General features: G+C 42.1%; 1 protein-coding gene across 1 annotated transcript in view; it reads right to left on the reverse strand.

The window, feature by feature from the left end:
* The window catches only part of LOC126245531 (SEC14-like protein 2), a 296282-nt gene that overhangs the window by 43275 nt on the left and 233032 nt on the right, over positions 1-19975 (reverse strand). The window contains exons 4-5 of the mRNA XM_049948322.1: positions 10760-10877; positions 264-473 (exon numbers count right to left, since the gene is read on the reverse strand). Coding sequence (XP_049804279.1) covers positions 264-473; positions 10760-10877 — 328 coding nt within the window. The remainder of the gene's footprint in view (positions 1-263; positions 474-10759; positions 10878-19975) is intronic.

A 19975-nucleotide genomic window follows, 5' to 3' on the forward strand; every position in this document is an offset into this window, starting at 1 on the left:
TGATGTGTGGGCGAGCATTGTCATGGAGAATGTGTACCCCCTTGCTCAATATTCCTCTTCTCCGGTTCTGAATTGCCCATGTGAGCTTTTTCAGCTTCTCACAGTACCTGTCAGTGTTAATTGTGGTTCCAGCAATTCAGCTCTGATGACGATTACCCTCATATATGTTACTCCATGTTACAACCATCTTTCATTTTATAGTAACTATAATATAAAAGAAAAGATTTCAAAAGTTATGAAGTTTCAGCTGGTTTTTTTATTACCTGGTCTCCAAGCATACTGGCGCAAGTTAAAATTATCCATGTCAAATACAACAGTCACTTGGGATGCTACTTGGCCATGTACAGCTGCTTGCTTCCGTGCTATCCCACTAAACGTTTCAATGTATTTTATAGTGTTACGAATAAAGTCACTCTTCGAGACTGAGTGCAGCATTCCCCATATGTCGAGGCCAGCAAATGGAACTACAACCACTGAAAAAGATCAAAAGAAGGCTTATTACGTTTCATAGAATTGTCATACATGTACAGTCAGTCATTTTTAGCCTTATAACTCAGCTGATATGGTGTAAGCTGCAATATCCTTACTTATTTACTTATTTTGCCATTCGTTCATTTATTTATTCATTCATTCAAACATTGTGTTCCATAAATACCATCATGAAAGAGGGTCTTCAGGCATGTGAAATGAGTCAGGTTACATATTAACAGGGAGAAGCAGCCACTGCAGGCAACCATTAAAAGTATGTAAACAATTGTTCTGCTAAATATAAGATCATGAATTGAAGTAACTCTGAAGTAAAATGGATATGGAGTGAATTGGGATGATACTAATGAAGATGCAAAGATATGCAGTGATACAAGTGAAAACCAGTCAGAGTTGTTAAATATACAATGTAATGAATAAGTCGTGACAATTGAAAATTTGCCTCATAATGGTATGTGAACCTGGATTTCCTACTTTTCATGAAAAATTTTCAATTGTTACAACATATTTATTACTTGTACATTACTTTATGTATGTCTAAAAACAAAGATGATGTGACTTACCATACGAAAGCGCTGCAGGTCGATAGACACACAAACAAACACAATCATACACACAAAATTCTAGCTTTCGCAACCAACGATTGCTTCATCAGGAAAGAGGGAAGGAGAGGGAAAGACGAAAGGATGTGGGTTTTAAGGGAGAGGGTAAGGAGTCATTCCAATCCCGGGAGCGGAAAGACTTACCTTAGGGGGGAAAAAGGACAGGTATACACTCGCACACACACCCATATCCAACCACACATAAACAGACACAAGCAGACATTATGCATAGATAAGTGAGTGGAAAAGCAATTACACACGAAGCTGAAGCAAATGAAATGGCAAAACAATGAAGAACATCAAATATATGGCAAAATGATATTACAGGGGAGATTACTTCCTATTACGTATCTGTGGTTGGAACAAAGTGAGTAATGGGAAGTGACAAACTATTGTTGGTAGTGGGGAGTGGGCATGGTAATTATAATGATAAATAATCACTCCCAATCCCATCGCTTACTAAGAATGCTTTTATTTTCGCAGCATATACACAATGCGTGTAGCATAGAGGACAGACTTCGGAGAACAGGTCTGGCTAAGATACAGTTGGTCTTGCTCCACTAGGGCAGCAATATTATTAAGGAGAGGGGGTTAGAGCCAGCGATTCTGCATCCCCACACTAGCAGTGAGATGCAAGAATTAAAAACTTACATAATAGCTGAACCACTTTCTGGAAGAAGAAATGTGGCTCAGGAATTAGTGCCCATAAACAAACAGGACAACAAATTTTAGAACACAGAACCCCCAAACTAAAGTCACATTGCCTACTTTGATTCTATTGAAGCTTTCTGTTCTTTTTTTATTTTTTTGGGTGGGAGGGTGATTCGACTTACAATATAATAAAGATGTTGAAAGACTGTTACAGAGGAACCTCAATAATAACATGTCATTGACTTGAATGGTCAAAATAAGTACTGGTATCAACAAATGAAGGTAAGAGGCAAAGATGTCCTATGATATCGTCGTATAAATATTCTCATTGTTATTGCCATGACATATCTGAATTGAAGGCCTGTATTTTGATGATACCATCATCGTCTGGGGAAACTGACAGAGGAGTGATTGCTATTATGGTCTCCTGTTACAGCATACATTCATGTGCACATTATGCTCTGTAAGTCACATAATGAAGCAGAGCTTTTATGGATATGGAACAAATCAAATTACACATTCATGGGCAGAATCAGCAACTGCAGGTTACTTTTATGAAGTGTACTGACAACCACATACACCTAGTGCCAATATACAGGGTGATTCGAAAAGAATACCACAACTTTAGGAATTTAAAACTCTGCAACGACAAAAGGCAGAGCTAAGCACTATCTGTCGGCGAATTAAGGGATCTATAAAGTTTCATTTAGTTGTACATTTGTTCGCTTGAGGCGCTGTTGACTAGGCGTCAGCGTCAGTTGATGCTAAGATGGCGACCGCTCAACAGAAAGCTTTTTGTGTTATTGAGTATGGCAGAAGTGAATCGACGACAGTTGTTCAGCGTGCATTTTGAACGAAGTATGGTGTTAAACCTCCTGATAGGTGGTGTATTAAACATTGGTATAAACAGTTTACAGAGAATGGGTGTTTGTGCAAAGGGAAAAGTTCTGGATGGCCGAGAACGAGTGATGAAAATGTAGCACGCATCCAGCAAGCATTTGTTCGCAGCCCAGGAAAATCGACTCGCAGAGCTAGCAAAGAGCTGCAAATTCCACAATCAACTGTATGGAGAGTCCTACGAAAAAGGTTAGTTATGAAACCTTATCGTCTGAAATTGGTTCAAGCACTGTCTGCAGCTGATAAGATTAAAAGAATCGATTTCTGTGATTTTATCCTTGCTCAAATGGAAACAGATGAATCTTTCGTTTCAAAGATTGTGTTTAGTGATGAAGCAACTTTCCACACTAACGGGAAAGTCAACCGTCACAATGTCTGTATATGGGGCACTGAGAATCCGCGGGAAACAACTCAGTATGAACGTGACTCGTCTAAGGTGAACGTTTTCTGTGCCATTTCAGCCAATAAAGTTTTTGGTCCCTTTTTCTTCGAAGGTGCTACTGTAACTGGACTACAGTATCTGGAGATGTTAGAGAATTGGCTGTTCCCTCAGCTCGAACAAGAAGCACAACAATTCATATTTCAGCAGGATGGAGCGCCACCACATTGGCACTTATATGTCCGTAACTACCTGAACGTCAACTACCCAAGGCGATGGATCGGCCGCCAGGCAGCCCGTGACAGAGCACTTCATCACTGGCCTCCAAGAAGCCCTGATCTTACCCCCTGCGATTTTTTCTTATGGGGGTGTGTTAAGGATATGGTGTTTCGGCCACCTCTCCCAGCCACCATTGATGATTTGAAACGAGAAATAACAGCAGCTATCCAAACTGTTACGCCTGATATGCTACAGAGAGTGTGGAACGAGTTGGAGTATCGGGTTGATATTGCTCGTGTGTCTGGAGGGGGCCATATTGAACATCTCTGAACTTGTTTTTGAGTGAAAAAAAACCTTTTTAAATACTCTTTGTAATGATGTATAACAGAAGGTTATATTATGTTTCTTTCATTAAATACACATTTTTAAAGTTGTGGTATTCTTTTTGAATCACCTGTATTAACATTGTTAGTGTGTTTCTGAGAGAGTTTGTTTTGGATTACTCTATTACAGTTATGTTATTAATATAAAATTAGCTATTTTAAGAAAAGCAACTTCTCTTCTGTGTTGTCTTTATCTACTACAGTGCTGGCCATTAAAATTGCAACTCTGGCAAGGATAGAAAATAATAAAATTTTATTGACTATGCATGTACAGTGCAGTAAGAAGAATATATGATTACATTTGTACTGGTAGGTAATTTTCAGGTATAAAGGGTGTGAAATTTAGGTCAGAGAACTGCCTTCTCTGGCAGCAACAACTGCTCTAATCCCGCTGGGTGTTGAACAGAACACAGCTTGGATGACAGCACAGCTATCGGTATGTAAGTATGTGCTGTTTCAACTGTGTGTCAGGGTTCACCAGTTGGTGGCATGCAACTCTCTTGGCAACTGTGACCAGATGTTTTCAGTGGGTGAGCAATTGGGAGAATATGCTATCCAAGGCAACAGTTGAAAGGTGTTAATACAGAAGTAGGTTAGGACAGCAAGGGAAATGTGGTTTTGTGTTACTTTACCGAATGGTAACATCACAGAGATTCTGAATATAGGGCACAGTCACTGGTGTTAACACATCAGAATTGTACCAGCTGCTACCCAAATTACAGGCTGTGCAATGAGAGGTGATCACATTCTGTACCCCATGACATCCTATACCATCAATGGTTCAAGAACAATGAAGAGACATTGAGTAGCTGTGGTAAATTCCAGGCCGAACTGAACAAAACATTTGGTGCCAAGTGCTGGACCCATGTGATGATGACACATTTAACTTTTCAATTTCATTCCAACCACATCCTCGGCACATGAACCCAACTTTAATTTATTTCAAAGATTGTTATCAGTGATCTGTGTACTGAAATGTTAAAAACTTTAATGTCAGTATTGATGTTGCCTGGAATTTTCATCCCTGAGTCCAAATATGGTGATATATTGCCAAACTGTGGTGTTCACAAGGTGACATAGGGGTTAGCACTGCTGGTGAGCACACTGTGGGTCGCAGTTCAAATCTTGCCATCCACAGTTACTTGTTATTTAACATTAATCTATTCTAGAATGTTCTTTAAATATATGATCTTTGTACAGTTTCTGCATTCTGGACTATTTGATGTTTGCATAAACACAAGCATTCTGGAATAACCTATTCTAGAATGTTCTTTAAATATGTATCTTTGTACTGTTTCTGCAATCTGGACTATTTGATGTTTGCATAAACACAAGCATTCTGGAATAATCGATGACTGTATAAATAGCTGAACTCTCTGTCCAGGAGTTCAGTTATGTTCCATCCGTACAATAGTGTCAGCTACAAATGTACGTTTAGCCCCAAGTGTTGTGCTTCACAGATGATCCTGCCTTTGGATCTGGACTTGACTGTGGTTTCATTGCGACAGTATTTGGTGGCAACAATGGACATTTCAAAACAACTACATCATCATGCCTCCAATTAGGCAACGTAATAGCTGCTGTCTACATGGACAAGAATGGGGATACAAGCAGTACACAGTTCCAAAGGTCTGGATATTCCAGAGAACCATGGAATCTAAGCCAGTAGTATGTCAGCAGCACATCAGGCACCCGTCAGTGTTATCAGGAGATGCTGGTCAGGAACCAATCAAATGGCTGAAAGGTTTCAAACAAGTTGCCAAATACAACAAGTGGGATAGCATGATGTATGTGGCAGATGTATGCTATTTCTTGAATGACACAGCCCACAATAGTTCAAGAACAGCACAAGTACACTTAGCAGAAGAACAATTGAGAGTAGGGCCCAACACCATGATGAAAAAAAACACTCGTACATACAGATTATTTTGGCCCTTTGCAACAATGTGAACCTGAATGTGACAAAAGCAGCCAAAATTTCACATTTGATGAAAGGAGTCACAGAATATGTGTACCAGGGTCTCCTGGTAAATGATGTCGCAACAAAGGAAGTGCTATATAAAAAGAGTCAGATGAAAGAGGTATGATTTTTCTCCAGAATGTGGTCCCTATGAAACTTGTGGAAAACCATGATGCCCTTGTTTCTCTCATATGCCAGGTTATAAGAGAACAGAGACAGCATTTTATGACTGCTAGGACTGTCAGACCAAGTACATACAAGGTAGCAGCCATGAATGTCATCCCTGTGCATCAGGAAGTAATAGAGAACAAAATGACTGCTAAGCCACAAGGTGTCAACCACCACAACAGTCCTGTTCTCATCAGTTGACTGCAGACGATTGTAGTCAACTTGCAGAATGCCGGATCCTGTAAGAGGTCGTTCCTCAAAATGCTGTAGCCATTCACCCTCACTGTGGAGAGGTACCAGCCACTCATCTAGCCACCAAGTTCAGGAAAATTAAATGAGTTTATCATCTATGGAGGTGAGGCTGCCATAGATGAAAATCCTCCATGGATTTCAGCCACCAAGATATCAGAAAATGCCACTGACATCATAATCAATGGCCATCTCATCCAGGCACTAGTCAATTTAGGGGCTTCTTTTTCTGTAATGTTGAATGCTTATGAACACCAAAAGAAGACTATGTTCCATGATACAAAAGTCACTGTGCTGAAGGTTGCAAATGGAAAATACATCCAGCTGACAGGAACACATATTGCAAGAATAACTATCAATGACAGGACACAGACAGCCCTTCATATTTGTCATGTTAACAGAATGTAGTCATGATGTTATTCTCAGATGGAACTTCTTGCTGCACTACAGTTGATCGTAGGGTATGGAAGATCAGAGCTCCAGATTAACAAAGCTATTCCAACAAGCACACATAACAAAGACTGCTCTGCATGGTTTGCCACTGAAGACATTATTATAGTGCCATCATCAATGAGATGAGCTTCAGTCATTAGTTAAGATACTCTGTGAAACTGTTAAGCTTATGTAGAGTGCAAAAAGCTACTAAGGCTCACAATATAAATATACATGCCAGTGATGATCATAAATATTGTAGATGTTCGAGGAGAACTTTGGATTAGGCCTACTAATTATCATGAGCAGCCACAACTCATCTCTAAAGGTACGTGCATAGGGACAGCTGAACAAGGGCAACGTAATGTCACCAATGAACAGTCATGCTCTACCACCACAGCAGCCAGTGCTAGGAGAAAGCTACTATCAAACTTCCAATAGGATCTGGTCTGTCTGAAGAACAATGTCAGTGAGTGATAGCTGTTCTGCATCAATTTTTGGATGCTTTGAAAAGAGGAGTGGAGAAAAGACAGACCAAGTGGTCCATAGTAAAACACTATATCAACTATGGGGATCATCCACCAAATAGCCAGTACTTGTACAGAGTGTCACCTCTTGAATGGCAGATAATCCAGTGAAAATGGATAAGATGCTGCAAGATTCCATCACTGAACATTCAGAGTCTCCTTGGTCCCCTCCTGTGGTTCTTGTTAAGATGAAGGATGGCACATGACATTTTCACATTGACCACTAATGACTAAAGAAACTCATAAAGAAATTTTGTTGCTGCAAATTGACTGACACTACAGATTGCTTGAAAGGAGCAAAGTGTTTCTCAACTATGGATATGCAAGACAGGCTGCTGGCAAATCAGTGTTGGCAAGGCTGACCAAGAAGAGACTGTTTTCATAGCTCCTGATGATTTCAAAGAGTTTAATGTTATGCCATTTGGACTGTGTAATGCTCCTAGCCACCTTTGAAGGTATGATGGACGATCTGCTTCGACACCTTAAATGGATGTCTTGTCTTTTCTGTCTGATTGACTTTGTCATCTTTTTAAAACTTTTAAAGGACATCCAAGCCAGTTGATGACTGTGTTGAACTGTGTTCAGATTAAAGGTCACCTGGAGATTACAAGATGGCCGCGAGTGTAGAAGTGTGTAACTCTAATACGAGAAAAAGTTACAATTATGTGCTAAAAAAGGGAGTTTGCGAGAATTCTAACGTCGAAATAACAAATTTAAGAGAACGAGTTTCAGGTCTACAATTCTTAGTCAACACTTTAGGAAGTAAAATCACCACTCTCAAGAATGAAAATCGGGAACTACGGTCAAAGAACAAATCAAGTGAAGTGGCACCTGACGAAAGGTACAAATCGTTCGAGTGGAAAGAAGTGAGACACAAAGGTAGGACATTAGCTGGAAAAATAACAACGAATTTTGCAACAGCAGTTACTTTTATGGATAAAAACAAATATGGCATAATTACCTTAGCGGTGGCGTGGAGACGTCGGTTGTACAGCTGTGATCATAATTACAAGAGTTCATGGTAATTTGAGATGGATATATTGTCGCAACTAGTAGGCAATAAGACTACGTGTGGTTTTTCCAACTAACTGGTAGCATCACATCTACAGCCTGGTGCCTTCAAAATTCAGTTAAACTATCTCCACATGGAACCTAAACCATGTTGTCGGGAAACAGACTGTAGCAACCACGGAAGTACGTCTAGCCTGCAGAAGAAGTCGAAGGCAAATGAGACAGAGCTGTTGCTGTAGGAGTAATGTAACACGTAGAGTTTCAGAGAAAATGGCCGACTGCATCGAAGGCTCTGCTTTTCGAAGACAATCTATCACTGCTTATTCGCACAGTTTCGGACAGGTTACAAAGTTCAAAATACGTTGACTAGCGCTGTCTTCCTCTCGCGGTTAGGATCGCTTCTCTGGCAGCTCTGTTGTATCAGTGCAAAAGGGCCTGTTCAAATTAGGTATAAAGCACTCCCTTGCACGGAAAACGCCGCCTTGGCGAAAATTATCAACTTCTGAATCATTAGAAATCACGAACCGAAAGATTTATGGACAATGCTTTCATATTCTTGGTATCATCACTATATGATATCTCTCAACCATCCTCGTAACACAAAGAAAATCACAAATATGCATCACACCCATAAGCAGATTACTGGGCCAATTTCAGGGTTCCCATAATTTAAACACTAAAAAGATGACACGTTTCAAAAGAGTATTAATGCTGCATCTCAGCAGTGCCATTTAGTAATTCCGTGAAAGAAAACTTCGTAGCTCTCGTATGTGCTGTGCCCATGTACACACTGCTGGGAAAAAAAATAGTGCACCTGGAAAGGACGTCGATTTTGATACGATCACGGCATATGCCATTTGGTTGATAGTAGATGTACCGATAATGACATACTAGGGTAGCCAAGCGCGCTAACGCGCGGATGCGGGTAGGCGCGCTAGCCCCGGATCGAATCCGCCAGGCCGATTAACGACGTGGGCCGGTGTGCCGGCCAGCCTGGAGGTGGTTTTTAGACGGTTTTCCACGTCTCGCTAGGTGAATACCGGGCTGGTCCCCACGTTCCGCCTCAGTTACACGCGTTGTAGACATTTGACTCACGTCCGCACTATTTGACGATTTACACTAGACGCAGACAGTTGCGGTACACTGATTCCGTCCTGGGGGGGTACGGGGTGGCGGCAGGAAGGGCATCCGGCCATCCCTTACACTAATATTGGCAAATCCGTTGTAACCACGCCGACCCTGCGATCGCTGCGGGACTATGATGTACGCGAAAGAAAGGAATAAGTACCGATAATGGTTTCAGCGTATTCTGCCAACAGACAGCGCAGTGGCATAGTTACCAGGGCCTCAATTGTGTCTACCCTTTAATAGAGAATGCTCATAGCCAGAAGACTCAATGTTGTGCGTAACAATGCCACGGAGACGCACTCGTGCTTCCTACATCCGACAGACCGAGTTTGAAAGCGGTCAAATTGTGGCCTTCCGAGTTGTGGGATGGTTCTTTCAGAGAAATGACACGCGGGTTGTACGTAATGCCTCAGTTGTGCAACGATTCTGGTATCATTGGTCACGTGACGAGGTTTTGGGCGTCCATGCCGCACAGAAGCCCACCAGGATCGTCGTACTGTAAGGGCAGAGTGGCAGATCGTACAGTTACTATGGCACAAATAAGAGCACTGTCAGCCTGCACACGTCAACACAAGCTAACGCGAACCGGTTATTACCAGTTGGACTATGGGCACGCATACCTCTAACCTGTCTTCCACTCACGCACAGCAGTGTCATTCACGGCGCAACAGGTGCCATCAGAGGATCACCTGGAAGATGGAATGGCCCGACGTGGTCTTCAGCGATGAAAGCAGATTCTGCCTGCACGCAAGCGATGGTCGTTTGTGCGTACGACACAGAGTGTTTTCTCCTAAGACAAACTGGCCCCACCCCAGGCCTTATGGTCTGGGGTGCGATACGCTACAAATCTCGTTCATGTTTGGTGTTTCTGGAGGGGACGCTAACCAGCGCTCGGTACTTTGTTGTTAGACTAGTTTTTTCCACTATTGCAACAGGAAGGTGATGTGTTGTTGCTACAGGATAATGCTCGCCTACACGCTGTCCTTGAAACTCAACGCTCTGCAAGATGTGCAGCAACTTCCCTGGCCAACGGGAGCCCCGTACTTGTCCCCAGTTGAGCTCGTGTAGGGTATGATGGGACAATAAGTGACTTGTGGAACTTGTCAACTAACATTTTTACAGAACTACATTAACAGGTTGAGCAGGAGAGTATTCGCCATCTGTACGACCGACTGGGTGACACAGTCAGCGGCTGCATTGCCGCCTCTGGTGGTTACACTACGTACTACTATGGGTGTTTCAGAATGGGTCGATACCCGGTTCCTCAGAACCGCTTGTGCTGTTGATCTGTAATTGTAACCATTTCATGCACTCCATCTGCATTGTTGCAACAATAAATCTTGAGTAAATTGGAAAACTCTAAAAGGGAGTACTAACTCCTTTCTGGCAGTGTATATAATCCCTTTATCAAGTCATAGTACCTTGTCAGCGAAATGACAAAAGGAATATAAACAGGAAACAGTGGAAGTCAATCGAAACCGTAATGATGTTGACAATGATTCATGAACTCGTTGGGATATGTGAAGGTACTTGCGTCGTAAAAGGTTACACTAAGATATTAAGCTGTATTTCTCAATGGGAGAAAATCATGATAGCTTTTTAAATGAATCTGAGCATTTCAATCCTCGCCAGTTTCGACAAACACGGGGAAGAGAATGTGTTTTCACCTGGAGCTCCATCCTTGTCGAAACCAGATATCCCAGACGGGTAGTATTTTTTCAGCACCTCCGGTGGCTCCCACGACAGAATGTTATCCGCGTCCCAGCGTTGTCTCCATTGCAGCGACTGTAACAAACAGTAAAGAAGGTAAGAGCAATATAATTCGAATAAATGTGACTAAAAAATGGTTCAAATGGCTCTGAGCACTATGGGACTCAACATCTTAGGTCATAAGTCCCCTAGAACTTAGAACTACTTAAACCTAACTAACCTAAGGACATCACACACACCCATGCCCGAGGCAGGATTCGAACCTGCAACCGTAGCAGTCCCGCGGTTCCGGACTGCAGCGCCAGAACCGCTAGACCACCGCGGCCGGCTAAATGTGACTAACTGCCTGCCTACGTAGCCGACGCTGTTTACTGCTCTGAGCACTATGGGACTTAACAGCTGAGGTCATCAGTCCCCTAGAACTTAGAACTACTTAAACCTAAGGACATCACACACATCCATGCCCGAAGCAGGATGATACAAGTGACAACAGCAGTCGCGCGGTTCGGACTGAAGCGCCTAGAACCGCTCGGCCTCCGCGACTGCATGTTGGTGTTGTTATGCTGAACCTGGAGTTAACTGGCTCGAATTCTAGAGACGCAAGAAATGCGCATTGCTAGTGTTTGGCCTACTAGGCATACAGTTCCTATCAAGAGATTGCTCGCCAGCGTTTTGGTTCAATCGTTAACGTCTCTGAACTCATGAAGTCAAGGAATATGGCAACGCTGATGATAATGAATCCCTTGAATGGCGACACAAAACTTGACGTCTCCTTTGTGCTGTAACACTACTGGCCATAGAAATTGCAACAATATGAAGGTGACATGCAGCAAATACCAAACTGGCGTGAAGTGCACCACATGTTTGGTGGTGCAAATGATTACCATTTTAGCACAGCTACACAAAGCAGACGGTAGTAACGCCATATACGTTCTCTACATAAAGAAAAACTGCTCAGCAGTTTATTTAGAAATGACGTTTCAGTATTGGTTGTTTGTGAGAAAATCGTGTTAAGTCTAATATAGAGAGCAGGAATACCTGTCAAAAAAATGTTCAAATGTGTGTGAAATCTTATGGGACTTAACTGCTAAGGTCATCGGTCCCTAAGCTTACACACTACTTAACCTAAATTATCCCAAGGACAAACACACACATCTATGCCCGAGGGAGGACTCGAACCTCCGCCGGGACCAGCCGCACAGTCCATGACTGCAGCGCCTTAGAGAATACTTGTCGTAATTCGTCAGCGGTAGGCTCGTGCCCCGCAGAGACTGAGGTTTATCGTTCTGCAATTTTTCCGTTGCGTTTGTCGCGATCCTATGACTCACGTGAATATGGAATCCAAGGGTTCAGAAGTGCCATACTCAACTTCACATAGTATCTGAACGGCTCCTCGCGACTACTACCCAGAAAAGACGTGCGCTGATGTTACAAAAGTAATGGGATGTCGCCTAGTGTCGTGTCGAACCCCTTTTTGGCCTGCGTAGTGCAGCAACTTACCGTGGCATTGACCCATCAAGTCGCTGGAAGTCTCCTGCTGAAATATTGAGTCATGCTGCCATAACTGCGAAAGTGTTGCGCGTGCAGGATTTTGTGCACGAACTGACCTCTCGATGATGTCCTACAAATGTGCGATCGGTGACCACGTAATTCACTTGAATTCTATACAATGTTGTTCAAACCAATTGCGAACAACTGCGGCCTGGTGACATGACGCATTGTTATCTATAGAAATTCCATCTTTATTTGGGAACATGAAGTCCACGAATGGCTGCAGATGGTTTCCTAGCAGCCAAACATAGCCATTTCTAGTCAATGATTGGTTCATTTGGACTAGAAGGACCCAGTCAATTTCATGCAGGCATAGCCCACACCACCTTGCACAGGGTTCTATTGACAACTAGGGTCCATGGCTTCGTGGGGTCTGCGCCACACTCGAACCCTACCATCAGCTCTTACCAGCTGAAATCTGTACTCATCTGACCAGGCCACTGTTTCCAGTCGTCTAGGGGCCAAACGATATGGACACGGCCCCATAAGAGGCGCTGCATGCAATGTCGTGCTCCGACTCGGGTCGGTCATCTGCTGGTATAGCTCATTAACGCCAAATTTCGCCGCACTGTCCTACCAGATATGTTCGTCGTAGGTCTCACATTGAATTCTGCGGTTATTTCATGCAGCGTTGCTTGTCTGTTAGCACTGAAAACTCTATTAAAATGCCGCTGCTCTCCGTCGTTAAGTGTAGGCCTTCGGCCACTGCGTTGTGCATGATGAGAGGTAATGTCTGAAATACTGTATTGTCGGCACACTCTTGACACTGTGGATCTCGGAATATTGAATTCCCTAACGATTTCCGAAATGGGATGCACCATGCGACTAGCTCAAACTAGCATTCCACATTCAAAGTCTGTTAATTCCAATCGTGCGGCTCTAACTACATCGGAAACCTTTTCACAGGAGTCACCTCAGTACAAATGACAACTCCACCGGTGCACGGCCGATTTATATCTTGTTACGTGATGCTACCGCCATCTGTAGCGTGCATATCGCTACCCGATGACTTTGTCAACTCACAAGGGAACCTCCCCATCGCACCCCCCTCAGATTTAGTTATAAGTTGCACAGTGGATAGGCCTTGAAAAACTGAACACAGATCAATCAAGAAAACAGGAAGAAGTTGTGTGGAACTATGAAAAAATAAGCAAAATATACAAACTGAGTAGTCCATGCGTAAGATAGGCAACATCAAGGAATGTCCGAACTCGGGAGAGCCGTGGCCCCGTGCTTAGCGTGAGCAGCTGTGAAACCAGCGGTCCTTGGTTAAAGTCTGCCCTTTAGTGAAAAATTTTAATTTTTTATTTTCAGACAATTATTATCCGTCCGTCCATTATGTTTTCATCACTTTTTTGGGAGTGATTATCACATCCTAAATCGGGCAAGGTAGAAGAATCTTTTTACCCATTCGCCATTCGACAACATATTCCTGTCATGTGACGCACATGCCGTCACCAGTGTCGTATAGAATATATCAGACGTGTTTTCCTGTGGAGGAATCGGTTGACCTATGACCTTGCGATCAAATGTTTTCGGTTCCCATTGGAGAGGCACGTCCTTTCGTCTACTAACGGCACGGTTTTGCGGTGCGGTCGCAAAACACAGACACTAAACTTATTACAGTGAACAGAGACGTCAATGAACGAACGGACAGATCGTAACTTTGCGAAAATAAATAAAGTTGTCACCCGAGGGAAGACTTGAACCAAGGACCTCTTGGTCCGCAGGTGATCACGCTAACCACGGGACCACGGCGTTCCTGGGCTGAGATTATCCTTAATATTGCCTATCTTGCGCATGGGCTACTCAGTTCGTATATTTTGCTTATTTTTTTCATAGTTTCACACAACTTCTTCCTGTTTTCTCGATTGATCTGTGTTCCGTTTTTCAAGGCCTATCCACTGTGCCAACTTATAACTAAATCTGAGGGGGGTGCGATGGGGAGGTTCCCTTGTCAGTGTACACAATCTGATCTAAAGTATCAGAGCACCCCTAAGTAATGCAGAAATGACTACTAGATGTCATGAGAGGCGGACCCGCTAGTATGCAAGAACGCGGGGAGTGCTGTGTTTCTATACAGAACCAGTAACAGCAGAACGGGTAGGTCAGTGATTTCGAAAGTGGACTAGGCACAAATAACGACTCAAGTGCTAACATTAAACTACTGTAGATTGGTAATTAGGCTATTACAGTAGTGCGCACATACTTTAACTTACCATAACGCTAGCGGACTATTCAAAAGCGGTTTTCATCTTCTTTCTTGTTTCAAACTTATCGATAATTAGAAACTATCACCACAGCACAAAAGCAATAAACTGCAGCACTTACATTAAATTCAACTGCAAGTAAGAACGGAAGTAATTAAAAAACTACAACTGAGCTACAGAACGACCAAGAAAATACAGTAACTGGTTTTGGCTAGTTTAAATTTATCTATGGCTTTCTTGACTATCAATAGTGCGTAACCATTTTTCGCCGTCTTATTGCAAATCAAAATATCTTTCTACACGGCAGCTAGGTCGTGTGTAGCTTCGTTACGTAATTTGGAGGGGGTGGGGTGGTGTGGTCGGGACACCCCCGAACGCAACCTTTGTCTATGTACTCGCTATAGTCACAAATTATGGCGGGCGAGTTTAGGCTTTTTCTGCGCACCTACATCATGCATTCTCCGGCAGCCAATCATCGTTCAGTAGTGTTCTGAGCGTTCTGCTCTGAACGTCGTACCCAATGCAAGCATTAAACGTGATCGTAGCAAGTTATTTAGTGAATTTTTATTCCATTTATTGCAAGCTGTCGTGGCTGATGATGGTGGTAAGCGACAAATTCTACACAAGAAAGTGAGACACACAATTTGCATGATACGCGTTTACATGAATTGCAAAACACATATATGCGCGTGCCGAACTGTCGCTTGGAACCGGCAACAGCGCAATCGCAGTCCGTTGCTCGACCTGCGCGAACCGCCATCGTTCGTGGATCGGACTATACCTTCACCGGTTTCACCTCTCGAGGAAGAAAGGGCTGCCATTCTTCTAGACATACAGGAACCTTGAAACTGACCCTAGCAGAGTTCAAGCCGCCATGAGGGAGAAGATTGGGAACACTCCATATTACTGTCCATTAGTACATTTGATCGGATGGTGAACAGCATGCACAGCTGTGCAAGCTCGTTCAGCAACGTCATGTACTTCCAGCCTTTGGGCAAAGCAGTAGATAGACTTAGTAATTTACATGCATGTTCAAGATATTTAAAAAGTGTTGAGTACACAGTTTATCTTAAAAAGATTTTTTCAAGGTGATTTGTCTACAGAAGGAAATATTTTAAGATCCACTTTTTTTGTAATGTGTTTCAATTGTTTCACACAATAAATCTGAAATGAGAGGAAACTCACTTAGCAGCAACGAAACATCTGAAACTATGAGTAAATGAAGGGAAATAATTTTTAACAGAATTATAGATAATTTAATAGGTACGGAAACAAAACTGCTATTTGAAAAACTTTTACATGAGGCACAGAGAAGCTATTTTTATGGAGTGTTTTTGAAGTATATCGAAAAAGAAATTGATTTCAGTGATGGTAATATTCTTAAACATTTGCATGTAGTGAAACTTACTCATGAATGGAAATCCAGTAAGAGTCTTACCTTTTTTAGGATTTTTGAAAAATTTTAATCTTTGTGATTTTTATGAAGAATTCTGTAAATGTAAATTCACTCTCAGTGAAATGTGTGAACTGAATTTTAAAAGCGTAGCGAGTGAATGAGTTTATACTTTCAGCAAGTTTCCTAAATCAGCACTACCAAATATGTATACGTTCATTTTATTTGTACTAAATATACCAGTATAAAACGTCTTCGTTGAAGAATATTTTCAATAGTGAAAAAGAAATGGCGTGATGAAAGACCCAAGTTCCTCAAAACTTGTATCATCAGAAACTGATGTAACGTCGAATTATATGAGGGCTATCCAGAAAGTAACAGATGTTTTGAAATAAAAAAATTAACAATATGGGAAAAAACGAATTTTATTATATACATTTTAAAGGTGTGCTCTTAAGCTTTTTTTTTTTCAAGATAATCGCCATTGAAACTGAAGCACTTATAACTCCGTATTACAAATTTTTCAATACCATCTCTGTAGAAATTTGTCATCGTGTAGGAGGAAGGCAGTAGAAAGCAGAAGACCCTGGGCTGTCCCATGTCGCCGCCACCGTCAGTAACAAGTTTCCAGATGCTGAGATTGAATGTAATAAATATCGCAAGTTCGAGCATTTCTTAGCTATGGAATCTTTTTCGAGTATCAGATGCTCACGATATTGACGCAGTTTCCATCCGAAGGAACAGGTCCGTAACAGTAACTGAGGACCATCAACACTCGAACTCATTGTAAAAATGTATTTAAAATCGGGGATAAAAATGTATTTAAAATCGGGGAGTATAGCTAAGTACGTCGATCAATTCATTACGCACATTAAGGTAAATACATTGCCGAAGAAAATAGTTCACATGGAAAGACAATGGTGATTTTGCTCCAATGAGGGCATAAGCCATCTGGAGGATGGTTGATGTACTGATCATCCGCGTCTATCGCTATCCTTTAATAGGGTAGGGCGTCAAACGAGCCGACCTGGAGCAGGACAGGCCCCACAGGACATTTTAATTTCCACTGTCTATACTTTTACAAATAAATTCATAAAACTTTGTCAGCATTACCAGGAAAGATTCAGGATTCATATTCGTAGCAGTGGAAGTTAGAAAACATAACAAAATAATTTTTTTTTACATGTGAAATTTCATCATTTTTTTCATTTACTATTGGTTGCCTTTGTTGCTATAGGTACACTTTTCTTCATAAGTAAGAGATTCTTCGATGAATTTTGCACGGCGCACAAACCATACTTACATGTGTATGAAACTCTAGAATTTACCAAATCTATTAAAAACTTTGGTAAAAATTCAGGTAATTAACTATAAAATTTGAGTTTTTTCTAATGAAGTTTAAAATGTAACAGCTCATTCATTTTTTCATAAATTGAATAAATTCTAGAGTTTCATACACCTGTAAGTTTGGTTTGTATGCTGTGCAAAATTTATCGAAGAATCTCTCTTACTTATGAAGAAATGTGTACCTATAGCAACAAATGCTGCCATTAATAAGTGAAAAAAATGATGAAATTTCACACGTAAAAAAAAGTACTTCGTTATGTTTTAGAACTTCCACTGCTACGAGTGTAAATTCTGAATCCTTTCTGGTCATGCTCACAAAGTTTTATGTATTTATTTGTAAAAGTATAGACAGTGGAAATTAAAATGTTCTGCGGCGTCCCTCCTGCTCCAAGTCGGCCTGTTTGACGTCCTACTCCCCTTAACAGAGAATGCCCACAGCCAGAAGGCTCATTGTGGCGCAAACGTGTGAAACAAGCAGGCAACTATGCTACGGTGACGCATTCGTGCTTCCAACAGCCAAATGAGCGGAGTTTGAAAGGGATCAAATTGTGGGCTTGTGAGGGGCGGGATGGTCCTTTCCGAGAATTGCTACGCTAGTTGGACGTGCTGCGTCAGCAGTGGAACGACGCTGGTGTCAGTGGTCACACGAACATTCCCACACCCGTAGACGAGGTTCTGGCCGAGCACGCAGCAAAAAGGCCCGCCTGGATCATCGTATTGTAAAGACAGCAGTGGCAGACCGTACAGCTACCACAGCATAGATAAGAGGGCTTATGAGTCCACACTACATCTCACATCTACGTGATTACTCTGCTATTCACAATAAAGTGCCTGGCAGAGGGTTCAATGAACCACCTTCAAGTTGTCTCTCGAACGGCACGCCGGAAAAACGAACACTTAAATTTTTCTTTGCGAGCCCTGATTTCTCTTATTTTATCAAAAAATGGTTCAAATGGCTTTGAGCACTATGGGACTTAACACCTGAGGTCATCAGTCCCCTAGAACGTAGAACTACCTAAACCTAACTAACCTAAGGACATCACACACATCCATGCCCGAGGCAGGATTCGAACCTGCGACCGTAGCGGTCGCGCGGTTCCAGACAGAAGCGCCTAGAACCGCTCGGCCACACCAGCCGGCTCTTATTTTATCGTGATGATCATTTCTTCCTATGTAGGTGGGTGCCAACAGAATGTTTTCGCGTTCGGAGGAGAAAACTGGTGATTGAAATTTCATGAGAAGATCCCGAGATCCCGTCGAAACGAAAAACGCCTTTGTTTTAATGATTGACACTCCAATTCACGTATCATGTCTGTGACACTATCTCCCTATTTCGCGATAATGCAAAACGAACTGCCCTTCTTTGTGCTTTTTCGTAGTCATCCGTCAGTCCCACCTGATGCGGATCCCACACCGCACAGCAATACTCCAGAATAGGGCGAACAAGCGCGGTGTAAGCAGTCTCTTTAGTAGACCTGTTGCATCCTCTAAGTGCTCTGCCGATGAATCGCAGGCTTTGCTTTGCTCTCCCCACAATATTATCTATGTTATCGTTCCACTTTAGGTATTTTGTAATTGTAATCCCTAATATTTATTTGAATTTACAGCCTTCAGATTTGTGTGACTTATCGCGTAATCGAAATGTAGCTGATTTCTTTTAGTACTCATGTGAATAACTTCACATTTTTCCTTATTCAGGGTCAATTGCCACTTTTCTCACCATACAGATATTTTATCTAAATCATTTTGCAAGTCGTTTTGATCGTCTGATGACTTTACAAGACGATCAATGACAGCATCATCTGCAAACAATCTAAGACGGCTCCTATGTCGTTAATATAGACCAGGAACAATAGAGGGCCTATAACACTTCCTTGGGGAACGCCGGATATTACTTCTGTTTTACTCGATGACTTTCCGTCTATTACTACGAACTGTGACCTTTCTGACAGGAAATCACGAATCCAGTCGCACAACTGGCACGCAGTTTGGTTAGAAGACGCTTGTGAGGAACGGTGTCGAAAGCCTTCTGGAAATCTAAAAATATGGAATCAATTTGACATCTCCTGTCGATAGCACTTATTACTTCATGAGTATGAAGAGCTAGTTGTGTTCAACAAGAACGATATTTTCTGAATCCGTGCTGACTATGTGTCAATAAATCGTTTTCTTCGAGGTACTTCATAATGCTCGAATACAGCATATGTTACAAAAGCCTACTGCAAATCGACGTTAGTGATATAGGCCTGTAATTCAGCGGATTACTCCTACTTCCCTTTTTGGGTATTGGTGTGACTTGAGCAATTTTCCAGTCTTTAGGTACGGATCTTTCTGTGAGCGAGTGGTTGTATATAACTGATAAATATGGAGCTATTTTATCAGCATACTCTGAGAGGAACCTGAGTGGTATACAATCTGGACCGGAGGCCTTGCCTTTATTAAGTGATTTAAGCTGCTTTGCTACACCGAGGATATCTACTTCTATGGTTCCCATCTTGGCAATTGTTGTTGATTGGAATTCAGGAATATTTACTTCGTCTTCTTTGGTGAAGGAGTTTCGGAAAACCGTGTTTAATAACTCTGCTTTAGTGGCACTGTCATCAGTGACTTGACCGTTGTTTTCGCGCAGTGAAGGTATTGATTGCGTCTTGCCACTGGTGTGCTTTATGTAT

Source organism: Schistocerca nitens, chromosome 1 (genome assembly GCF_023898315.1).
Source record: "Schistocerca nitens isolate TAMUIC-IGC-003100 chromosome 1, iqSchNite1.1, whole genome shotgun sequence".
Taxonomy (NCBI): domain Eukaryota; kingdom Metazoa; phylum Arthropoda; class Insecta; order Orthoptera; family Acrididae; genus Schistocerca; species Schistocerca nitens.